The 24,340-nt window shown below is 54.7% G+C and overlaps 2 protein-coding genes across 2 annotated transcripts; both read left to right on the top strand.

The window, feature by feature from the left end:
- The first annotated feature begins 2,305 nt into the window (after window positions 1–2,305).
- On the top strand, window positions 2,306–12,233 carry SCRT2 (scratch family transcriptional repressor 2). The gene is made up of 2 exons (XM_065414972.1): window positions 2,306–2,447; window positions 11,527–12,233. Exons 1-2 carry the CDS (start codon window positions 2,306–2,308, stop codon window positions 12,231–12,233), a joined length of 849 nt encoding a protein of 282 aa, XP_065271044.1.
- A 9,514-nt stretch (window positions 12,234–21,747) lies between these two features.
- Window positions 21,748–23,812, top strand: SRXN1 (sulfiredoxin 1). Its single transcript, XM_065414654.1, has 2 exons — window positions 21,748–22,141; window positions 22,944–23,812. The coding sequence occupies exons 1-2, from the start codon at window positions 21,911–21,913 to the stop codon at window positions 23,145–23,147; spliced, it is 435 nt and encodes a 144-aa protein (XP_065270726.1). The 5' UTR covers window positions 21,748–21,910; the 3' UTR covers window positions 23,148–23,812.
- The last annotated feature ends 528 nt before the right edge of the window (window positions 23,813–24,340 follow it).

The following is a 24,340-nucleotide window of genomic DNA, read 5'->3' as shown; positions in this document are numbered from 1 at the left end:
TGCTGACAAAGTGCTGGCACCTGAGAAGGTACAGAAGACGCCCTGGTCCCTTCCCAAGGAGCTTGCAGGCATAGGACACAGGCAACCCAAAACACATTGCACTGGAGGATCCAGAGGAAGGCTCTGTCCTGTTTGTGTGTTAATGTAATGGCTGGGTGGGTCTGTAGCAGACATTGGTTTTGAGAATGGATTTGAAGGACAAGGGAGCAGCCCAAGGCCACAGAACAAGGCAGTGGCAGACGCAGTATTAGAATTCAGGCACTCCCAGCTCCTAGCCCCACACTTAATCGAGTCTAGGGGCTGTGGCTTCATAGCTGAGGTTGGATGAGGCGATTCATCAGAAACCCTCTATTTTACCCCCTCCTTAATTCTCCGAAACAAACTTCCCTAAATGTGAACCATCTAGAACATGCAGGGATAAATTGTCAGAAGATGACAGGCTCTGCTCTTGAGTCCAGAGAGGTCCATAAACCCCAGGAGTGTCTCTGAGGGGTGTGGAAAACTTACCCACAAAACCCCGCCACTAGGTAACATGGGTTCTTTGGTGCGTCTCCCGTTTGCCATTAGAGAAACGTACCCGTCACAGCTCTCCGTATAAACACGGAAGTTCTGAGGTGGGATTTCCCTTTGGATCAGCTCAATGTAGAGCAGGAAGGAGCAGTATTTTCAAGGGCTTTTATGTTACTTCAGTTTGAAATTGTGTTTCTGAAGCAAATTATCTACCTGTCGTATGAGGACACTCCTGGAACGGTGGGAGGAGGGAAATAACGGGAAACTTTAACCCAGCTCCTTGTAGGGGCAACATGATCTGACGGGGCCTCCCCTAGCTGGGATATGCTTGCACTATTGCAATAGGGGAGTAAACTCGCTGCTGGTGTAACTCCATTGGCTTCAGTGGAGTGACACCAGTCAGCAATTTGGCCCAAGCAGTGACAAATTCAGGGCAGGCCAAAAGCATTTAATAAACTGCTGGGCAGTTCGGAACTCCTTACTCCCTCTCCTGTCCCTGGGATTCTGGCCTAATTGTGGGCCACAGGAACGAACACTGATTGCCCAGCTAGTGCTGAGACCCGCCAAGGTCTTACTCGCAGAATCTCTTCCCTGGTGTCCTTAACCTGCCATGTGCATGCGTTTCTGCAAGGCAAACACATTCTGCGGAAGGCAGAAGCCTGCCTGAAACCTGCTTGGCAAATAACCCAGCTTCTTGAAAGGGGAACAATGTACCACAGACTAGCCCCTCTTTTTGTTTTAGATCTGCCTGGGTCACTGGTTATTGCCCACCTTTGTTGAACTGGGAAATCAAAATGCACTCCCCTCCCCCAGCATATGGATCTAGACTGTATTATTCACAGGGTCTTAAAACACACTGGTTGCACCAAGACAAAGGAAACAGAGCCAGAGAGTTCATCTGAACAGCCTCTCTCCCTCTGCACCCCTCCTTCTCAGACTTCCTCTCTCCTCTTCCTCATGCACGCGTCTCTATTGTCTGCCTGTGGGTGGACTGGAGGAAAGAAAGAGAATTAAAGAAACCCACCCACCCAGCCGGGGGAGAATGAACTGCCGGATCATGTTCAGGGGCTTTCACCGCGTCGCTGGATATTTCCTGCCACAGAACATGGGGTTGTATGACCGTGCAGATGATTGTCCTTGCCATGGTGTGGTGCCTTTTGAGTGTGTGTGTGTATTTGTTGAAGAAAGTTCTCTCTTTATTCTGGAGCATGTCTCAGTGCTGAACACCGCCCCTGCCTGACACCTGTTCCCCCCCCCCCCAACTGAGACTCAGACCAAGGGCTGTGTGTCTAAGTGTTAAGCAGATGGGCAGTGGGCCATCTCTCCGCCCCCAATTTTTCCCCCTTGTCTTCCTTCTTGCCCCGCCTCCTTTCACTTTTTCTCCATCTCTTTCCTTTTTCCTTTCTCTTTCACACACTTTACCCATCTCTCTCCCCCTTCGCCTCTCACTCTCTCTCTTTCACACACACACACACTTTCTCTGTCTCTTTCCCTTTCTCCCCCACCCCACCCCACCCCAGTGCCTCGCCTGCCTGCCCAGCCGGTTCACTGGTAATGTGATGATTGTCCTGGGGGACATTTGATGGATTAGAGAGCTGAACAGCTCCATTGCAAAGCACCACCTGATCTCCAGCCTGCGTCCCATATAAAGACAGCGGGCCCTGAGTGCTGAGCTCAGCTGTGTGTGCCAGCCTCCCCCCATCCCCTCCCCTCCCTCCCTGCCTGCAGTTAGCGGAGGGAGCTGTCCGGTGCTGATCTCCGCGGCGCGCAGGAGAGGAGCCCCCCAGCCCGCACCATGCCCCGCTCCTTCCTGGTCAAGAAGATCAAAGCAGACGCTTTTCAGCCCTGCGAGGTCCCGGCTCCCAGCTACCATCCCCTGGAAGCGGCTTATGTTCTGGCCGGGTCCCGGGTGGGCAGCGGCCCCGGGGCCGAGAATGGTAAGTGGCTGAGGACGAGGATGGAGAAGGGTCCCGGCAGCTGGTCCCCTTTACCCCGCAGTGCGTATTATCCGAGAACTAGGGTCCCCTGCACCAGGCGGGGCATCTCCGAAGGGGTCAGGAGCCCCCCTGCGCCGCGGTGCTTGTCGGAAGGGGGTTTGTGTCCCTGACACAGCGGAGCGCATTATTGGGAGGCTACGCTCCCCCGCCCCCCATACACCGCAGCGCGTATTATAGGGGCGCAGCGGATTATAATTGACTGGAGTGGAGCTGACCCCCCGGGCCCTGGAGGGTCTGTGCGCAGTAATCTCCGGACCTCCGCAGCTGCTGGAGAGACTCCGGGCGGTCTCTAAAGAATAATTACGACCATGAACCGGCCCGTTGGGTTTGCAGCCGCGGCAGGGGGCTGGCTCGGGAGTGGGGTGATTCGAACCCCGAACTCTAGCGGCCATGTGCCGAGCGGCCCCCGGGCAGCCGCCTGGACTGGAAAAGTTGCATCTCCATTGAGGGTGTTGGGTATTTCTGTAGGTGCAGCTGGTGGGGATGGGTGTGTACACAGGCATATGCACTTAAAAGTGAACCTATGTTTGTAGTATTATGTGTATATGCATGTGTGTGGATGTGAGTTACAGTGTGTGGGGTGTGAGTGTGTGTGGGTGTGTATGTGTGCATACTAGGATGAGTGCCCTATATTGTGCATATGCATGTGTCCGTGGGATTGGGGAGGGGGGGTGTTGTGTGTATGCATGTGTCTGCATATGTGTATTGTACTGTGTCATGTTTGTGTGTCTGGTGTGTTTTGTTGCATGTGAGTACACGCCTTTGGATGGATGGACTGTGTGTGCACTGTGGTGTATGTGCATGGGTTTGTACAGATGGGGGTGTATTGGTTTGGATGTGTATATGCATGTGTTTGTCTATTGTGTTGGGGGCCAGGCACATACATTGTGTTGCCGGCGGTGTGCCTGTGGTTGTGTACTGTGTGGGCTGGAATGTGCAGGTGTGTCTTTTCCTTAGGAAGGTGACCCTAGAACCCAACAGCCTCTGCTCAGAGTTGCTCTGTTGTGAAATTTCTCCCCCTGGCCTCCTGCTCCTAGGGGTTTTGCTGCCCTTTGAGGGGTCTTGCTAAGCCAGAATTTGTTACCCTCCAAGGACACACATGGGCAAGGGAGAGGGGGCAACTTTTCCGCCTGAACAGCCCCCCAGATTTCCTCTGAGCTGGAAATGTCCCTGGGTTGTAGATTTCCTCTGGGGCACCAGTGGCTGGAGCTGGGCTTAACCTGGGCTCGCCTCGGGATCACATCCTGGTTGGCTTGTTCACTGCAGAACAAGTGGTGGCATTGACAAGCGAGAGCAATTCCCCAGGAGATGGGAGCTGACTCAGGCAGGGAGAAAGGACATCTCAGGAGGAAATGGGGTCAAGGGCACTCGCGTTCCCAGGATGCCTCATTGTTCAAAGCCCTGCCAGCGGGTTTGCACTCCACAGCCCCGGCCAGGCAGTAGCTCCGAGGGGCTGTCACCTCGCCAGCGAGACCTGAGGGAGCTGTTTGCTGCTGCCTGGGGTTGGCTTCATGTAAGTGAGGAAGAGCGAGGAAGGGAGAGCGGGGGGTGGGGAGTGGAAAAGGACAGACGAGGAGAGGGATGGCATGGCCAGTGTCCCCACGCTCCAGCCTGCGGCACGTGGTGGTCAGTGGGAGCGTAGGAGGCTCAGGCTGAACTAAATGGGGTGGGGGCACCCCAAGCTCCATTAGAAGGCCCTGAACGTGTTAGTGTGATGAACACGGCCCTGCTCTGTGTCCATATAACCAGAGCGCCCAACACCATCACTGGAGCGAGAAATGCTAGGCATGACGGTGTGAAAGCAGAGTACCTCCAAGATGAAACCACAACAGGGTGGCCCCCAAGGCTCCCCAGATGTGCCCAGGGCTGTGTCATGCAGCACCCCCGGAAATCTTCTCCGAGGGTGGGGTAGAGAGAAGCTCTGCTGCTTCCAGATGTTTGGAGGTTCCAGGGGAGGTTAAGTCACGTCCCCGTTGAAGTGAGCTGCAAAGTTGGGAGGTGTTGGATGGATTGCGGCGCCAGGCCCTGCTCTCTAATCTACCCAGCCCAAGGTGACATTCCTGCCTGCCCTGGGTGCTATGGGGAATTGTGAAGCAATTCCCAGGACTGGGCTCGATCCAGATAACAAGGCAGCCAATGTGAGCCTTGTCATTTACATGGACGGGTGCTAGATCAGCCCCTCATTAGAAGACTCCCTCGGCTTCACCTAACAGGAGAGGCGGGTGGAAGGCAAACAGCTTGTGTCATCCACTGGAGCCTGTTCTAGTCAAATCACCCCCATCGAGACACCTCTTTACAACGCTGAGAAGGCTGCAGGGCTGCCCCAGAAGAGGCAGTGATTTTGAGATGACTTCTCTACCTCTTCCTGCAGGTTCAGTGAGGAATAGCAAGGGCCGTGCTATATCTTAGCAGAGATTCGGGGTGCTCTGAGATTCAGCATGTCACAACCCCGCCAGGCCTGCCCCCCATTTCAGGTTCACACCACGACATTGGGGACCTGGGATTCCCAACATTTCTTGAGAAACTTCCCCTTCCCCATCCATCTCATCATGCACAGACCATCATCTGACCAACTGGGCCATTGCTTCCTAGAATGGAACTATCTGGGGTCAACAGAAGGTGCACTCAAGAGAAAGCTCTTGCCTATGGATTTGCTTCCTCTGAGTTAGTTGGGCGGCCTCGGCACATCCATGGATGGAGTTTGGTCTTGAGACAAATGTACTGTCTGCAGGACAGTTTTGATGTGCCCTAACAGCACTGCTGACCTGACCGTCTTGCACAGGTTTAATTCTATTTGTAAATACCGCTAGGCACCTAGAAGAAGCTCTGAATAAATAAATAAGGAGGGGAAGGAGGATGCTGTGGCCAAAAGCTGGCCCTGTGAGTCAGGAGCCCTGCATTCAAATCCCACTCCTGTCACTAACTCAGTATGTATGGCAATGTGCAAGTCACTTACCCTCTCTGTGACTCAATTTCCCCATCCCTGAAATGGAGATAATTTCACTTACCTCCCCTGATTATTGCTTGTACAGTACTTGGAGCTCCTCACCCCGAAGCCCCTACAGAAGTGCAAAGAGTTATCATAATTCAGTATTTTCAGTGTACATTTAGTTTAACAGAACATAATCTGTTTATCTCCATCCTCCGGATCATCTCAGATCCAGTCAACGACCCAGCTGGAAGAGGACCAATAAACATTGATTTACTGCCCAAAAGAAGAGGAATACCGGGTGCTGCCGCTGGCATTAGTGAGTGAATGGCACTTAGGGGCTGCACATTTAGTCCTGTGGCTGGCGCTTAGGATCTCTCGGTTCGATACAGGGGATGGATGGGGGTGTATTTTCACCTCATGTCTTGGATGTGCTGGTTATGGCAAATTCAGGCTGCGCCTTGCCAACAGAGGGTGGAATCTAGGGGCTCCGTATACGCAAACGCTTGTATGGCTTCGGAGGTTTTCTGCTCTCTTCCATCCCCCTCCTCCCTGCATTTTTGTGTGTGTGGAGCAAAACGTGTGTGAAATATTTTGTGTGCTGGGTGATGTAAGGGAAAGGAATCCACGCAGGCCGGGGAGAAGCTGTTGAAGCCGCTCTCCTGGAAATAACCTTGCTGCATGCTCCAGAGAAAGTGTGAAAAATTGCTGAGGAGAGTGCTTTTCGCCCAGCGTGTGTGACTGCACTCTGTAAACAAGGAGAGAGAAAGGAGAGGAAGGGAGGGAGAGGCAGCTCCATAGCAGAGCCGGGGCTGGGGGCGAAGGAGCAGGGGCAGGGGAAATGTCAGGCGGCACAGCTCCATCAGAAAGACCATCAGACACACGCTGTGATGGAAGACCACCGGAGAGCAGGGGGGGTTACACCACATTCAGGCAAGGAGGGGATGCTGCTTCTTAGGAGATGACAGAAATATGCTTGAAGGGTTTACAAGGCAAGTCTTTCCAGAGCTGGGAGGCCAAGGAAGCGTAGGTTGGGGAGAGGACAAAAATCCATAACTAGGCAGGCTGAGGGCCAGGGGAAACTGCAGGTCACACTCAAGCAATCACTGTAACCTGGCACTTAGACTGAAGCAGGCCAGGAGGGAGACCCTCCCCCCCCAGCCTGGATGCCACTTCACCCACCCCAGCTTGGCATGACTGCCTCCTAAAACTACTTGCGAGGAGTAAAATTGTTGCTTTAGGAGAGGCAGCCGCTTGCCCTGAGTGAGGGGTATTTGCAGAAGAATTTCCCATCCCCACCAAGGCCTTATCCCTTGTCTGCACAGACACTGCCCTTTCCAGAGTTAAAGCAAAGATCAGAATTCCTCCCTCAAACCAAAGCCTGAGTGTGTCTCCTCCACCCAGTACCTTTCGGTCACCACACACAGAGGAAACCTGGGCGCATTCTCATCAGGCACCCAAAGGCGGTTAGGAACAGAGTGCCCAAGCGACAAAAATGTCTGATCCAATGACAGTCAAACTCACTTGATGTCAGTGTTAAAGGAGGAAGGAAGGTCTTGTGGCTAAGGCACTGGGGTGGGAGTCAGGAGACCTGGGTTCTGCTCCTGGGTTTGTCATGGACTAATTCTGGGACCATGGACAAGCCACTGAGCATCTTGTGAAATTCTCCCACCGTTGCTGGTACTGGTGCAACTTCCCAGCTGCTAGCAATGGTGGCAGTGCTCGTGTAGACCAGCAGCTAGTGCTTGTGGCAGTTAACCATGAGCAGAGTTAGGCAAAATCACTGCTCCAGGCCCTCCCTGCCTTGGTTTCAAATAATTGACAGACATACAAACCATGCAGTGAGGTTGACAGCTCTCAGCCCAACCCCAACTCTGCTCCCCCACAGACAGTGTGGTTTGGTGCATGGAATGTGACACTGGCATTCCGGAGACCTGGGTTCTGTTTCTAGCCCTGCCACTGACTTGCTGTGTGACCTGGGGCAAGTCCCTTCACCTTGTGAGTCAGTTTCCCGACCTGTAAAATGGGAATAAAGCTAATGAGTTCATTCATAAACTGTGAAATCCAGGGACGAGAAGCACCCTCTAGAAAGGCTGAGTATTTATTAGGGTTAGGTAATGGCAGGATGGGACCACTAGTGTCACATGAATTCATTGACATGGAGTATGCGGTGGAGGAGGTCACTGGTGGTTTCCAAGTGCTGTTCAATGGGAAATCGTGTCATGGCCGTTGATAGTCAGTAGGCACTGAGTGTGGGGAATTGGTCCTGAGCCCCATATAGTGCATCCCTCCCCCCCCTGCAGGGCAGATCCCCACCTTTTTCTGGTCCCTCCCCCAGCACCCCGGAAAACAATTCTATACCCCAATTGCCTCCTTACCCCCAAATTCGAGCTCTTCTGGGGGAATACCCCCTCTATTCCCCAGCTGGAACTGGCTTTATTCATGGAGGGTGGGGAGCAGCCCAAACCCAGGCTCCCTCCCATTAATTTTTTTTATAATTGAAAACTCAAGGGTTTTATATATCTAGGGCAGGGTGGGATCAAACCCCTCACCTGAGCATCATTGGTACATGCTGCACTGCATAGGAGTAGGTCTAGCTCTGGCCCTTACTGCAGTCTTAGGTCAACCGGCTAGTACTGAAAGCTGCAAGCAGGGTGCTACCATGAATGAACTTACTTCTGCTAGTGTGGCATGTGCTTATCCGAATACCTTTGCCTATGAGCGCCACCTCCTGGTGGGTTTACACAGGCCTATGGAGAATAAACCATTGACGGAACAGGCCCTCTCCCTATTCGAGAAGAATATTGATAGACATGCACACATGAGACAGCCATCAGTCTTTGCAAATCAACATGCTGAAATATTAATGCACCCAGAAATCCCTGGCTCATCTGAACTAAGTGCCGGAGCACCCAGATGAGAGGCGGTTGCCAGTGGAAGAACACTTTTCTCTCTCTCCTCAGCTGGAGGATACCTTAGGAGTCAATGGAGTTGTGCCAGTTTATGCCAGTTGAGGATCTGGCTCATTCTTCCATATTTGACCAGGCCACGCCAGCAGGAGCCGCCTGCGCTGCTTTCAGCAGTGGCATCCACATTGCTAATGGTGAAAGTGCTCCCAGCTCGTAGCCTGAACATCTGGGGCTCGTTATCGGTCCAGTGAATAATACCGATAGGGGTGAGAGTGCATGTGCTGGTGGGTTTGCACAGCGGCACCTAACACAGCCTCATCAGACCCGGCATGTTAATTTCAGAGATGGGGTAGCCAGAAACAACCCACTGCCTCACGTACTGGGTTGCAGTAGATGAGATGTAGAAATCACACTTCCAAAGGTTTTTGTGTCAGGGCCACCTGCACCAGGCACATGTGAGCCAGCTCATTGTGTGTTCAGAGGGGCACGTGTGTGCCCAATTACCTGTTTTGCATGCACAATTTGCATGCACAAATAGGGGGCTTTGTGGATGCATCACTGTACAGCTTCCTCTGATGAATTCAGCCCTCAGTATTTTAAGTGGGCGTGTCAGTCATTAGTCGACAGCTAAACATCATCCCAAGTCCCCAAAAGATCAACTATTCTACCAGCTCAGCGAGGTCAAAGATCATCAAACCAACAAAATACACTAAGTGATCAGGTGATGTCTGTTGTATAGAGTGTTACAGTTTCACACCATGTGTCTGTGGGGCTGTTTGTTAGGTGCCCAGTTATAATAAACCCAGGATGCGTGGAGTGGAAGCTCTGATGTTTATATCCAGGTTGTAGAGAGAGGTTTACTTCCTACAGATGGGTAGAGTTTGTAGTCAGATCCTGGGTTCTCAAGCTGAGAGTCAAAACCACCCTCCATTGCTCAATAGCTAGGGCGATAAGGGGGTCCCCAAACTTGTTCTGTTGTTAACATGGGGGACCGCTCTGGAAAAGGTTGAGACCCCTAAGTTAAAGATGTGCCATGAAATATACACTGCAGAAGGCTGCTAAGTGCATCAAAAATATCCCTCTCATGAATCACCTTATTAGAGTGTTTTACCTTTCCGGGCACTGTATGGTCCTGATCCTCTCCTCTCACTCGGTGGGTGGACCCCCAGGGATCCCTGCCGATGGGGCACAGAAGCGGAGCATGGCACTTCTGTGGCAATGCTTCCCCGTGAACACGCACACCAGACCTGCAGAAATCGCTCTGTGGGTTTGAGATCAGCACATGGCTAGACACTGACACTGACTGAGTCAGGATCAATGTTTGCGTGCACCCTGCATGCTGCAGAATCCCCTGAGAGGCACGGCAGGTTTGCTCCATTGGAGCCCCACTGCCAGGTATCCAGCACAGAAGCTGGAACAGTTTCAGAGCTGAAGGCCGTCCAGGTGGTGGGTTTGGTTTCCAGCAGTTCCCCTAGAGACTCCCTGACTCTTCCCAGTGGGAAGGCACGCCTCCTGGAGTTTCCAGCTCCCTGCAGTGAGCTGAGCCCGGTTCTCTCCCTACTAGCTTTCCTTTTAAGGGGGTTCATGTGTCTTGCTTTTGTTCCCATGTACACTGCCTGCAGCTTCCTTACAGCTGCATTTCTGTCAGTCGACCCCAACCTCCGACATCCGTCCCCCCTTTGTGGCTCCGGGAGAGTCGTGCTCCCGGACTCGGTGGTCTCCCTCTGTCAGTAAAGCACCTGGCGAGAGCCAAGCCAATAAGCTGGTATTCTCTTGAAGGATGCGCAGTGAAAACAGCTCCACAGCCAAAGAGCTGGCCTACAGCTGCTCCTACATTTATAGCTCAATGTTGTGAGTTCAGTCCTTGAGGGGACCATTTGGGGATTTAGTTGGGGATTGGTCCTGCTTTGAGCAGGGGGTGGGACTAGATGACCTCCTGAGGTCCCTTCCAACCCTGAGATTCTATGATTTAGAAGTTGCTCGCACACTGATATCGCTGAGAGCAGGCTGGGCCTGTGTTCCCAGGGAAAATGGCTGGGAATGGAGAGCAAGACAGGGTGACCTCTGGGTTCTGTCCCAAGCCCCTTCCTGATCATTCACTTTGGGCTTGTCCAGTTTCCCCCAGGTTTCTGGGGGGGGGAGCACTGAGAGACAGCACAGCTCATTGTGAGTGTCTGCCACAGTGTAACAATGAGGAATTAAGCATTGGCAGCTGTCTAATGGCCTGAGAAGTGATGGAACCCAAAAGGAGCTGGCTGCAGTCCGGGGCTGCAGAACGGGTTCAAAGGGCAGGTGGAGTGAATGGGCCGGAGGGGGGCTGGGATTCTCTCCTTGTGGATGGTGTGTGGCAAGGAGAGATATAGACGGAGGCTGGGTCGGGACAGAGGAATGGTGCCCTGCTTGAGGTCTAATGGGAACAGGGTGGCTGCACATTGAGATCCGGGATTGTGACCCAAGGACTCCTGTCTCAGGCTGGGAGAAGAATAGCGCACTCTGCCAGGCCCGGCTGCACCCACAGCTTCACAGATGTTAGCAAATGGTGAACCTGTCCCAGATTCCAGTTTGCAATAAAACCCCAATCTCAGAACGTGGCCAATGTGGCCTTGGCTACTAGGGGCTCCCTATGAGAGCAAGGTCCCTTACACTGAGCTCTACTAATCATGTCTGTTCTGTTCTGCATGGACAGCCGTACAGCTTTGACCAAACCTCCCAAGTCCTCCTCCACCTTGCAACAGGCAAGAGGGGAATGCTGGGAAAGCGTCTGTGGGTCCAGTCACTCCCCAGGTCTTTGTCAGGATTCAGGAGTGGATCCCCCTCGGACATTGACTCTGGATCCCCATCTAGTTTTCAGCACTCTCCTGTCCCATCATCACCCCCAGACCGAAGGTTCTCGTTTGGCTTGTCATAGAGACAGCGGGCCAGTGCCAGGTTTGGATGCAGGGTCAGATCCTGAACCCTCGTCAGAAGTTCAGGAGCACCCAGACTTGGCGCTTTTGGCTTTTGCCCACCTCCATCCAAAACCCACCTCGGCTTTTCTTGCAAGTCTGCAGTGTACTAATGGCTGCCCCAGGGAAGTCCTGGTCTCACAGGGATGGGGCAGGTAGGAAAGGGCAGGGATACCCAAATAGGGAAGGAGAAGCCCTGGTAGATGGTGATCTCCATCTGTGTTTGTCTCCTGCAGGGTATAGCCAACATTGCCTCACGCCCTCCGACTACGAGCCTGACAAGAAACAAGGGTTTCAGCTGGTGTCTTCAGACCCGGTCTACGCCCCGGCTCACGAGGAGTACAGCGACCCCGAGAGTCCCCAGTCGAGCCTCTCCGCCCGCTACTTCAATGGCGAAGCTGCAGTCACAGACAGCTACTCCATGGATGCTTTCTTCATCACTGACGGCCGCTCCAGGCGACGCAGCGAGAGCCAGCGGCGCGGGAGCCACCGCCACTCCTGTAACGAGTGCGGCAAGACCTACGCCACCTCCTCCAACCTCAGCCGGCACAAGCAGACCCACCGCAGCCTGGACAGCAAGATGGCCAGGAAGTGCCCCACCTGCGGCAAGGCCTACGTCTCCATGCCCGCCCTGGCCATGCACATCCTGACCCACAACCTCAAACACAAGTGTGACGTGTGCGGCAAGGCCTTCAGCCGGCCCTGGCTGCTGCAGGGCCACATGCGCTCGCACACGGGCGAGAAGCCCTTCGGCTGCTCCCACTGCGGCAAGGCCTTCGCCGACCGCTCCAACCTGCGGGCCCACATGCAGACCCACTCGGCCTTCAAGCACTACAAGTGCAAGCAGTGCGAGAAGACCTTCGCCCTCAAGTCGTACCTCAACAAGCACTACGAGTCGGCCTGCTTCAAGGGTTCCGAACACAGCTGTGCAATAGAGAACTGAGGGGAGGGGAGAGGAAAGGCCGGGGAAGAGGAGGAGCCGCCGAGATCTGGGAGGAAGGGGGTCCCCTCCCCGCCCTCTCCCACCAGCGACATCAGGGCTACTCGGAGTGCAAGAGACGGCAGGGACTTTTGCAGTTCGGGCCAGCCGTGTTTGCTGGAAGGATGCGTTTTCCCAGGGATGCTCAGACTGACTTGCATCCCGCCGTGGGGAGGGTGTGTGGGGCTGGGGGGTCCCAGGAATTTTCCTTCACGGACCAGGTGACGTTTTTGAATGGAAATCTCAAATGGTGCCAACCGCTGGTTCCACAGCTCTCCCGTTTCCCGCCCCCCCTGCTCCCAGCTCTACCCCTCGCAGCTGGTGGGAGCATAGCTCCTGGCTGGCTGGGGGAATCGGGGCAGGATTGACTCGGGAGCTGCTTGGCCGGCGAGTCCAAGTTCCTCCCCGTGGGATTCGCTCCTAGCTCCTTTTCAGGCCAAGGGACCTTGGGAAGCTCCTTGTGTATTTATTTAATTTATTGCTGTATTTATTTAGTGCTGCTTCTTCTCCCTGCGGAAATCGACTGGGGAGAAACGAAACTTGTCTTCTCCAGCAAGAGCTAAACTCATTGGGTTCAAAATGCATCAGCTGTGAAACTGTAAGAGTATTGACAAGGGAACAGGGCAGGCGAGGGGACACATGTGGGATCAGTGCGACTGACAGGCCTGGGGGAGGTGGCATCTGTACGACTGACAGGCCTGTGGGGAGGGGGTGGGGGAGTCAACTGACAGGCTGGGGCATGGGGGAGTCTATGTGACTGACAGGCTTCTGGGAGGGCAGTCTTGTGGACAGGGCGGGTGCTGCATGAATGACGGGCCTGTGGAAGGGGGTAGTTCTGTGAGACTGACAAGCCTATGAGGGGGGGAGAGGTGTTTGTGCGACTGTTGGGCTTGTGAAGAGGAAGGGTGTCTGTGCGACTGTTGGGCCTGTGGGTGTGTGGGTGTGTGACCGTTGGGCCTGTGGGGTGTGTGTGACTGCTAGGCCTGTGAGGGGGAGGGGGTCTGTGAGGGAGAGGGGGGCCTGAGAGGCGTGTCTGTGCGGCTGTTGGGCTGGTGGAAGGGGGCGGGTCTATGTGCAGTATGTCTCTGAGTTCTGTCCTTGTTGGTTTGTTTGTGCTGCCCTAGGAGTACCTCTCTGGAGCTGCGCTGCTCTGTGACTGACAGGAGGGCTGAGGGGCGAGCCAGCAAGGGCAAATTCCCTCCGGCCGCAGCCATGGGATTGACAGAAAATCTCACTATCCCCTGGCTCTAGGAGCGAGTGACCATGTGGCCGTGCAGGTATTGGAGCAAGCCCCAGCTCCTGTAGTCAGGGGAATATGTCAGAATCTCAGCTTTCATTTAAACCATAAAGGAAGATTCTAGCCCTTCTTGGTGCAGAGAAAAGTTTAGAACCCTAACCTGAGTGCCCCCTAGATGTTCAAAAACCAGAAGGTAAATTAAAGAAAACCCCAAATTCAGGAGGTTTTAAAACCAATCTCATGATTTTTAAGACACATCTCAGGATTTTGGGGATTGGAAATACTGCACACACACACCCCGCGACTGGAGGGCCATTCTGGGAGGCAGAGAGTTGCTCTTGTTCGAGTGAGTTACCGACTCTCCGTGGAGTTGTGCGGCCATCACAATCCAGTGCTTTATGACAGAAGACCCTTACAGTGAGAGGAACTAGAACAAAACTTAAAACTTCTGTGGTTTCCATCCATCCCAAATCTCACGGCAATGTAGGACAAGACGCCAGGAAGGATTAAGCTCCACCAGTGCCCAGGGCCCACATGCCATAGCCAGAACTATCAGCCCTGTTGGGTATGCCCAGTTGGTCTCCGTTCAATGCCCCAGAGGAAGGCAGAAAAACCTCCTAAGGTCCCCGCCAACATGTCCAAGGGAAAAGTCCTTCTCAGGCACAGGTTCTGTGAGCTGGTCTGTGATGTCAAAGCCAGATTCCCCTGCTATCCAATCGATACCTACGCTTTTCCCTGCAGACTCAGGTTTCATGGCCTTCTCCTGCCAGAGGAGATGTGGCAGGGCGTTAAATCCCAATCTGAATTTGGGACAGGCCAGCCCCGCTCCTCACCCATCCCGACGCTCCCTCGAGGCTGCAATGTCACGCTGCGGGTTTGTGCTGGGAGGTGGCTGCACCGAACCAGGCCTTTGTGCTGGCAGCCAAGTCTGAGAGGGCAGCACCCTGACTCAAAATGTGCGGGGGGTGGGGGGGGTTCAGTCCACCCAACAGGAGGGCCTCTGGCTGTGGACTGTGCTCCGATCCCCCTGTGTCCCAATGGGCTTCCCACATTGCCCAATCAATGGTGCATCCTGCTGATTCAGACAGACTGGGATGTTCAGGGGCTAGAACAGCCCCCCCCCCCCCCCCACCTCTCCCTCAGTCCCAGAGCTGGAGTTCCCTTTGGCAGAGGCCGGGGAATAGGGAGAGAACCAGTGTTACTGTAAAGTTAGGGAGGGAGGGGTCTATTTAAATGCTCTAATTTATATTATTTATAATTTATGCTTTCGACTATTTATTTGCCATGACAGAAGGGGCCGCGCCAGACCATAGGGGCCCCTTTGCATGTGTCCTTTGAGGGTCTGAAGCTGCCTGCAGAGCCGCGCTGTTCCCAGGGCGAGAGTTCGGCGTGGGAGAGATGCGGGGCATTCGGTGACCTTGGGGAATTCCCGTATTCCCAGATTGAGGGTCAGGGAGGCCAAGCCCAGACTGTAGCTGGCAGTTCCACAGCTGGCGGGAGAAACTAAAGCTAGCCTGCCACAGCTGGGCACTGCCACTTCGAAAGGGATTCTGCATTCTGCCCATCGGGAGCAGGCTGGTCAAGGCAAAGCTGTTCTCCCTCGTCTTCCTCAATGCCGAAGGTCTCCCTGCCGTTGGCCAGGGTTCCAGGCTGCGCAGGGAATAAAATAGTCCTTTCTATGCAACTTTCCCAATGGAGACACCCTTTGCCATTCCCATGTGCGCCAAACCTTTCACCAACACCACTGACTGCACCATCTGCGGGCGTGCTGCGCTTCCTCCCCATCACATGCAATCCCCCTGGGGCGGGTGGCTGCCACCACAACACTTCCTGTTTCCTACCTCAGATCCTGAGCCTGTGACGGATTGTCAGTCACCACGCTGTCTGTGCCAGAGAGCATTGGTCCAAGAGACCAGGGCTCAGCCGCAACAGGGGCCTGCCAACATGCCCAGCTCTTAGATCCTCACCCATGTAGGAATGCACACACATGTACCCGTGTCCTTCTTCCAATACACAGCCTCCCATGTTCCTTTGCACACATGTGTTCTCACGTCTGCTGTCATGTCTGCAGTCTTTTCTGTGCACCTCGCCTCACAGGACACACATACACACGCTCATGCATGCACACCTTGATTGCACAAGCGGCTCCACACACCTGCATAGTTGCATGTAAGCACCAGGTGCACAACCTCACAGGCACAATCCTACCTGCCCCACGCACTCACGGCTAATCACACACACGTGACCACGCATACGCCCATAACCTCAGATGTGACCTGCGTCCCACTCACATCCTCTATACACATAGCCTCCCTTGCACCACTGCTCTGTGTGTGCAAACACACGCCCCGTTAGACATGCAGAGCTCCACTCCCCCACTCACACAGTCTCATGCAGGGCCATTCACACACGTCAATTCACACATACATACACACAGGTGTCAGGCAGGGGCGGTGCTCAGCACTGAGACACACACACACACACACACACACGCTGTGAGTATTCTTCTCTGATGGGCCCTTCCCCGGTGGACTCACCGTTATTACCATAACTTACCTTCCCGTGGGGACAGAAGGCGAAGCACCTTCTTTCGGGGTTTATCCCTGGGAGCGGTGGGTGAACCAGCCCCCTGGTTTGATTGCACTGGGGACAGTACAGGAGGGCCAGTCCCTGCTCCGTGTTTATATTGTATATAGGAAATCTGACAGCAATAATTTTCCGTGCATGATTGATTTTTCTGCCAGGTTTTGTATTTGACAGAACACCGTGAGACATGTCTACCGAGAACCGGCCACCTGCAGTATTACTTGTAATGCAATTCAGGGATATTAAAGGGACTTCTGCTACTCAGACACGTGTCTCTGGAGATCTGTACCTATGGCTGAGGGGTGGTTGCAGGCTAAAGCTGGGGAAACTAGTAGAAAAATGTAACACACCTGTCACAAGGCCTGAGGTGCATCACACTTGAACCCGCAGGTCCAAGGACAAGTGATTTGTTTAGTAAACCGTCCCTGTAAATACCTCGGGCATCAGCTGTCACTTCCCTGCTCAACCTGCTGAGCCAGGATCTTTTCTGCTGTCCCGAGAAGCAGCAAGATGCTGCCAGCGCTACTTTTCATTTATGGAGATATTCCTTTGCTTAATTTTTTTCCTGCAGAACGAAGAGGAAATTAAAAACCCGCTCTCCCTATACTGTGCAATAGATAGCGCGAATCCCTTCCGGTTACAGGAGTATCTGAGCCAAAGAACACACAGGAATTGACTTATCTGCAGGCATCTTTCGAATTTCAAAAACAAAGCAGGTAAATAAACAAAAAGCCCGAGGGAAAGGGCCGAGAGGCGCCTGGCTTCCCAGAATTCCTGTGAGGCACACACATGCATCAGCCCTTTGAAGCCCCCATTCACTTAGCTCCTGCCCCTTGCAGAAGCATGAGACTGGCTGTAGCAGAACAAGCCAATGGTCCATCTGGTGTCTGAGCGCAGCCAATGTCTGTATCTTCAGCGGAAGATGTAAAATCCCCACAATGCATCAAAACAGGCCTCTCCCTCCTCCTTAGCCCCATGCAACCCTCTGAAGTTAATGGGCGTTGGGGGCGCTCGCTGTCTCGTGACCGGAGTGAAAGCACTGGCAGCTCGGGTGAGGCAGGGCAGAGCTCTGAGATCAGGGGCACAGGACAAGGGAGTGGGATGGGCACCAAGCAAGTGAAAGGCCCCAGGCTTCCCTGCACTTTTCTCCAGCCGGACACAGCAATGCCCCCATCTCGCAGTCCTCTGCCTTATCCTGCTCTTGCTTCTGCCAATATGTGCTGGTCTAAAGTGGCGAAGGCTCTCTTCTCCTGCTGCTGCCAATTCATTGCACACACAGGGCAAACGCAGAGGCCCCTGCAAAGAGCAGAAAGGGAGCAATAGGGAGCTGGCATGACCTACAGCTCAGTCACTGGCCACTCTCCTGGTGTCGACAGTGGAATCTTTGCAGTCCTTGTGGCTTCTGTTGCTGGGCCTCCTACTTCCTTTTTCTGGGAGCTGGAAATTCTGCAAGCAGCAGCCCCGGCGAGCTCACGCTGGGGTGAGCAATAGCTTTATGCTAATGCCACCCCGCTCGTTAAAGAGCCGGCGAGGCTGGGAGCAACAGCAGAGCGCTGACCTGAAACTAAAGAGAAGTGAAGTCTTAAATAGCAGCACTCCAGTCGGAAAGCTTCCAGAGTCAGCCCCGCAGGGATCCTGAGAGCTTCAAACGCACGCCAAAAAATCCCAGGGAAGGAGCCTGGGCCCTTATTAAACATTCCGAAGGCAGATTTGAAACCCGAACGTTCCAGCTGCCTGGGCTTTGCCATTCGCTCCTGCACTCACACACGCCCGAGCTGGCTCCTGGGGAATAAGCCTCATTAGCAGCCGCGCTCCTTTGTGGCAAGCGAATCATTTGCAATCCCAACCCTCTGAGTGGCTTTGTTATTTGCAGATGTGGGCGGAAGAGTCAGCGGATCATGTGCAGCCTCTCAAGGTGGGGCTACAGCACAGCGGCACAGCTAAGGCACTGCAGTGTAGACGCTACCTACAGTGATGTGGTTCACCCACCCCTGAGGGGCAGTAGCTAAGGCGACGGACGGATTCTTCCATTGACCTCGCTGCGTCTACAGTGGGGGTGAAGTCGATCTAACTCTGTCACACGGGGTGCGAAATTGTTCACAACCCTGAGCGACAAAGCCAGGGCGACCTACGTTTTAGGTGTAGACCAGGCCTACGTTGTCGGTGAACTGTTCATGGGGTTAGTCACCTGAATCAAAATGTATTGTTTCTGCTTCCTGATAGCTGGCTGGGAAACATCTTAATTAGGAGACCTGTGAATCAGGCGATGATTTTGCAGATGAGTCATCGCGGCTGCTAAAATTCATGAAACTCTTGGGACTCGCGATTCCTTCTGCGAATAGCTTGCAGCCGTCCAAACGCTCACAAAGAGTCGAGAATACAACCCCACAAATCACAGCACAACGAGGACAGTGCTTTCAGCCATGGAAATATTTGCAAATCCAGTTTGGGGGCGGGGGATTTTGAACTATTCACCCAGCTCGGCACAGGACCGCCTTCACAGCCACTTACGCTTGCTTTGCTCTGCCTTCTGATGTGCTGCCCAAGGACCTTCTGGGGAAAGGACTGTGTCTTTTGATCTGGGAGCCTCCATGCACCCTCCAGGCAGGCGGATGGGCCTTCCTTTTCATCTATTTTTAAAATATATAAACATGCATGTAAAACTGTCCATATTTCGGATGGGTCCCTTTCTCCAATCATCCAGAGATCATGGATCTTGTTAAGTAAGCAGGACAAGGATCACATTTCCCTGTGTGTTTTTGTAATCTAATGGGGCCCAGATACTGACTGGGACCTCAGGGCAGTAATAATAAATACAATCATAAATAAAGAGCAGTAATTAAATACCATAACAAGTGCATGGAATTCATCGGGCAGGAGGTATCTCCACTCTGGATAATAAGGCTGCCAGCTCCTGTGCTTTTCATCTTCAAAGCATCTTCCAGGCATTTACAAATAGATCCTCCGAACACCCCCATGACCGGTGTAGTAGGAAAAGAGCCTAAGACATAAGCCCTTGTATCAGAAGCCTGGTATAAGGCAGGACCTGCTCACAAAATCTGGCAAGAACAGGGCAAATATTGCAGAAATACACCTTCCTAAGAAGTGCTAAGTACAGAGTACTCACGCAAACACATCCCGATACCAAGTGGTACCAGAACATCCCGATATCAAGTGGTACCAGAACATCCTGATATCAAGGATGGTACAAAATATTCCCCAAAAATAAGAGGAACACACCGGCCCCTCCTAAAAAATAAGGTCAGGATGACAGGAGATAACTTGTTTGTATCAGGGTATAAAGATGGATCTCAGAGGAAGATGGATCTCTTTGGCCAGCCTAGGGGGCAGTGGAAAGTCCCACCATTGACTGAGCTGTGTCCATTGTCACGAGCATGCATGTCTTAGTGTCCTTGTAGAGTCTGCCAGGTGCTAGTACCATGCTTCGTCGACAATAAACCTGGCCTGGCACCTTCGTTCCTTAACAGATCTTGTGGTCATTGAGCGGTTCGCTCGAGGTCTGCTGTGCCAGCTGTCTGCACAGAGCTGGGGCAGCACACAGGGAGAACACACACACGCAGCCAAACATCTAACCACAACCCGGAAGTAGGGACCATCTCCATTTTACAGGCGGGAAACGAGACAGGGAGGGTGGGTGATTTGCACAATGCCACATCAGCAAGTCAGTGTCAGAGCTGCCTGGGAATTAGACCCCAGGAGATGCTAGCACCTAGACCTGCGTTCAGACCATGCCTCTCTCAATCCCCACCCGAGTTCAATGCAAATGGGTCAGGGAATGACTGATTTTCCTAAAAGCAATGTGGCGAGACGGGATCATCCCTGGTTGATTTCCTAGCTGGATGGCACCAGGGGCCTGGAGCCCCAACTGACTATGTCTTCATTGCAAAAAATGACCCGCGGCCCATAGATGTAGATGTTCAGGCTCGGGCTGGAGCCCAGGCTCTGAAACCCAGCGAGGGGGGTGGGTCTCAGACCCCGGGCTCCAGCCCAAGCCCGAAGGTCTACACTGCTCATTTTAGCCCTGTAGCATGACCCTGAATCAGCTGAGCCGTGCTGAGACTTGCTGCTGTGGGACTTTTTGTTTTTGCAGTGTAGACGTACCTTCCGTGGGCTCTGGAGTCTCTGCTGAATGAGCCATCACAGAGCCCCAGTGTCTCCACTGCGTGTGCACCCGCTGGTGACACCAAGACGTGCCAGGAGCACCAGGCCTGCGCTCAATTTGCTGTCTAAACGTGTGTGCATCTTTAGGATCAAAACCAAACCACATCTCATCTGCTTGCACTCGCACCCGCCTTGCTAGGTACCCGCCCCTGGCTTGGTTCATCGGCCATGCACACCAGCCCTCCATCGGCTTTGTTCTCACTTGTGCCAGTCACCACCTTGTCTTCAGGTGTGAGGGGGAGGGGACGGCAGGCCCAGCTGAGCACCGTTTGGGACGATGTCTTACAAGAGGAGGATTAGGGAGATGACCCAACAGAGGACTGAGCTGTCATTGGGCCACCTCTGTTATTTGGACCCAGGCTGTGGATAGATCTCAATGTAGTGGCCTCGCTTGTTACACCAACCCTTGTATAGAAACCTGACTGGGATAGCGACGTTCATTCCTTGCTGCTCAATCACATTTTTTTGTTTTGTTTTAATGCAGCACCATCCGTCCTCAGGGATTGGAAGGACATCAATGCTAGAGTCATTCAGTGCCACTGGAATGCGGCCACCTCTGGGGTGGAGAACGTAAACAGCCTATGCAGCAGGGGAAGGAAAAGTTCAGCCCAGAACAAAAGTGGCGGGGGATCTGTAATGTCCCTGCACAACAAACAGGACAGTAGTCCTAACGACCCACCCACAGTAAACCTCAGGATCCTAAAAGTTCTGGTAAGAGTCAGCCGGGCCAGGCCAGAGCTCCCTACAGCGAAAGGGCAGTGAGCTGAGAGTGGGGGCTGTAGACCGACAGGCTCCTACCTATAAGCACCCAGCCAGCTGTCACTACCGCAGCCGCTGACCCTGCCGAACTCTCATGGCAGGCGCATGTCCCGACTGCCAGCTGCTCTCAGGAAGTCCTGGGGCCCACGGTCATTCTGTAGGGTTATTTATGTACAGTAGCGCTGGCTGCGTGCCAGGCACGTCCCCAACACGCTGCGCAGCCCCTGCTGCAAGCAGCTCTCTGGCTAAGGGCAGTGATCGCCCCGGGAGCAGAGGTTTATGTGTATGTGGGGCTGGACAATCCCAAACCGAGACATTGAGAGGCAGCCACCTCTGGGGTGGAGGGCAGGCTGGGGCGAGGAGATAATGATTTGGTTAAAGACACTGGGCTCCTGGGACTTGCAGCCTAGGATCTTTAAGGTCCATGCTGAGCGGACAGGCCCTCGGCCAGCCCCATCCCCCAGACTCCTCGTGGGATGCCCGGACTCCGTTCTGCTGGTTCATTCTGAGTCGGCAGAGGAAGGTAGGCCCCGCCTCCAGGGGAGCGATGATGGAACTGGCTTCCCGGCTGCCCCGTGGGCGAGGGCGAAGCACACTGCACACTGCACACTCACTGTGACTCAGCCGCGCTCGCCCTGCCGGAAACAGCCTCTCCACCTCACACACAGTGGGGGGCGGGGGGAGGTGGCCCAGGCTGAAGGCACAGAGTGAACGCTTTGTGCAATTGAGAAATCCACCCGGGGCGGTGACCCAGGCGAGGTGGAGCTGGGCTGGGGAACAGATTCCTCTGCACTCCCTGCAATTCCAAACGGTGCAATCCGCGCCTGAGCATAAGGCCTCCCCGGCAGCGCTCCGTGGGGCCCTGGGGCAGGAGTGGATGCTGCAGGGGAGGGCAGCCGGGCAGTGGCGTGTGCTCCGAGGGGCTCTTGGCAGGGGCTGGGCCACAGCGATGGCTAGCACAGGCCCAGCGGAAGAAGACCAGGGGAACAGAAGCATCCACTCCGACAACATCCCCACCATACACAATGTCCCTGTGAGCGTGCTCATCAGACCCATCCCCTCAGTCCTGGAGGAGAGCAAGGTGACGAGCCTCATGAAAACCATCCAGGTAATACCAGGGTTATACATCCTGGGGATGGCAGCGCTTCGCTGGCCATGCTGGGATGGGGGCACTGAGCAATGCTGGGATGGGGGCACTGAGCGATGCTGGGATGGGGGCACTGAGCCATGCTGGGATGGGGGCACTGAGCCATGCTGGGATGGAGGCACTGAGCCATGCTGGGATGGGGGCACTGAGCGATGCTGGGATGGGGGCACTGAGCCATGCTGGGATTGTACCGGCGATGCTGGGATGGGGGCACTGAGCCATGCTGGGATGGGGGCACTGAGCGATGCTGGGATGGAGGCACTGAGCGATGCTGGGATGGAGGCACTGAGCGATGCTGGGATGGGGGCACTGAGCCATGCTGGGATTGTACCGGCGATGCTGGGATGGGGGCACTGAGCGATGCTCGGATGGGGACACTGAGCGATGCTGGGATTGTATCGGCGATGGCAGCGCTTTGCTGGTGATGCTGCGAACGGGGCCACCTGCTAAGCCCAGGTTGTGCAGGGGGTGGCCATGCCAGCGATGCCAGGGTTGTGCCGAGTGGCTGCGCTGCAGTAGGCACAGTGGCATGTGCCTGCTCTTCCTGCGTTCATCCTGGGAATGCTGAGATTGTGCTGGCAACACGGGGTTATACCAATACTGCCAGGAATGTAACGTTAGCCTGTATCTTGAGCAGGCACTGCTGCGGGGAAGCTCACAGCTGGGGCGACTGGGTGTTGGAGACCCTGGCCGATGGGTTGGATGGGGTTAACTCCCTGCTGCTGTTTGACCCTGTTTCTAAAGCTCTCTCTCTGCTCCCCAGGAGGAAGTGGACAAGGTGCCCCCCATAGACATCCTCTGGATCAAAGGCAGCCAAGGGGGGGATTATTTCTATTCCTTTGGGGGGTGTCACCGCTACGCAGCATACAAGCGGCTGAACAGGGAGACCATCCCTGCCAAAATCATCCCGTCGAACATCAGCGACCTTCGCACCTACCTGGGCGCCTCCACCCCTGACCTGCGCTAGGAGCTGCTCGCTGGTCAGACCCGACCTTCCGCACCAGACCTGCGGCGGGAGCTGTTCGCTAGACAGCCCGATTCCTGGAGCCCAGAGCCGCCTACCTTATCTCAGAGACCCACTCTCAACCCCAGGAATGGGAGCTGCCTGCTTGACCCCTCCACACCCAACCTCGCCTGCAGGGGGAGCCCTTTGCCGGACTCCAGGACTCTGCACCTGCCACCTGGGATGTCCCAGGCTGAAGCAGCCAGGGGCACCTGTCTTGCAACGGGCGCTAAGCCCTGGACGGTTTTCTGCATTTCTTTGCTGTGTCTCTGTTGCTGCTGGTCTCCCCAGGGGCTGAGATCTGACAGGGCCCATGAAGCAGGCTGGGCAGAAACTGCTCCCGGCTGCAGGTGGGCTGGGGCGGGGTTGCAGCTGCAGGAGTGGCTATCACCCATAAGCCGGAGGGAGCCTTGCTTCCCACCCTCAATGGGCGGGCAAGGAGCAAGGCCATGCAGGGCTTGGGCTCTGACTCCGGAGCCCAGAAATTAAGGGAATGGAGGGGAGGTCAGGGGTGTCCCAGCGCTCAGCTGGGAAAGGAGGGCCTGTGGGGGAGGGGGAGACTTGGGGTTTATTTTATTACAGGGGGAAACTCTTTTAACCTATTTATGTAATAAAACGGACTGGGATCCATTGTGTCCCCGTGTGGCGATGTGTCCAGGAGCCGGCAGAGAACGCTGCCCGTTGTGCAAGAATCACACAGCGCAGGTGCATGCATATGCCCGAGGCTTGAACCTGTGCAGCTGTGCGGACTTGCAGGCATCAGCAGTAGGTACGGGCCGAGCCAGGCGCGTACGGGTGTGTCCGTGTGCGGTAGGTACGGGCCGAGCCAGGCACGTACGGGTGTGTCCGTGTGCGGTAGGTACGGGCCGAGCCAGGAGCGTACGGGTGTGTCCGTGTGCGGTAGGTACGGGCCGAGCCAGGGGCGTACGGGTGTGTCCGTGTGCGGTAGGTACGGGCCGAGCCAGGGGCGTACGGGTGTGTCCGTGTGCGGTAGGTACGGGCCGAGCCAGGCGCGTACGGGTGTGTCCGTGTGCGGTAGGTACGGGCCGAGCCAGGGGCGTACGGGTGTGTCCGTGTGCGGTAGGTACGGGCCGAGCCAGGCGCGTACGGGTGTGTCCGTGTGCGGTAGGTACGGGCCGAGCCAGGGGCGTACGGGT

This window comes from Emys orbicularis, chromosome 12 (assembly GCF_028017835.1).
Source record: "Emys orbicularis isolate rEmyOrb1 chromosome 12, rEmyOrb1.hap1, whole genome shotgun sequence".
NCBI classification, from domain to species: domain Eukaryota; kingdom Metazoa; phylum Chordata; order Testudines; family Emydidae; genus Emys; species Emys orbicularis.
Note: the sequence above shows the minus strand (reverse complement) of the source record. Positions and strands in the feature narration are given on the sequence as shown.

Excerpts from the sequence above, each read along its gene's own strand:
- SRXN1 (XM_065414654.1), top strand. The coding sequence starts at position 21,911 with ATGCTGCAGGGGAGGGCAGCCGGGCAGTGGCGTGTGCTCCGAGGGGCT. Across the intron at positions 22,142-22,943 it reads GCCTCATGAAAACCATCCAG|GAGGAAGTGGACAAGGTGCC; the intron begins GTAATACCAGGG and ends TCTGCTCCCCAG.
- SCRT2 (XM_065414972.1), top strand. The coding sequence starts at position 2,306 with ATGCCCCGCTCCTTCCTGGTCAAGAAGATCAAAGCAGACGCTTTTCAG. Across the intron at positions 2,448-11,526 it reads CGGCCCCGGGGCCGAGAATG|GGTATAGCCAACATTGCCTC; the intron begins GTAAGTGGCTGA and ends TGTCTCCTGCAG.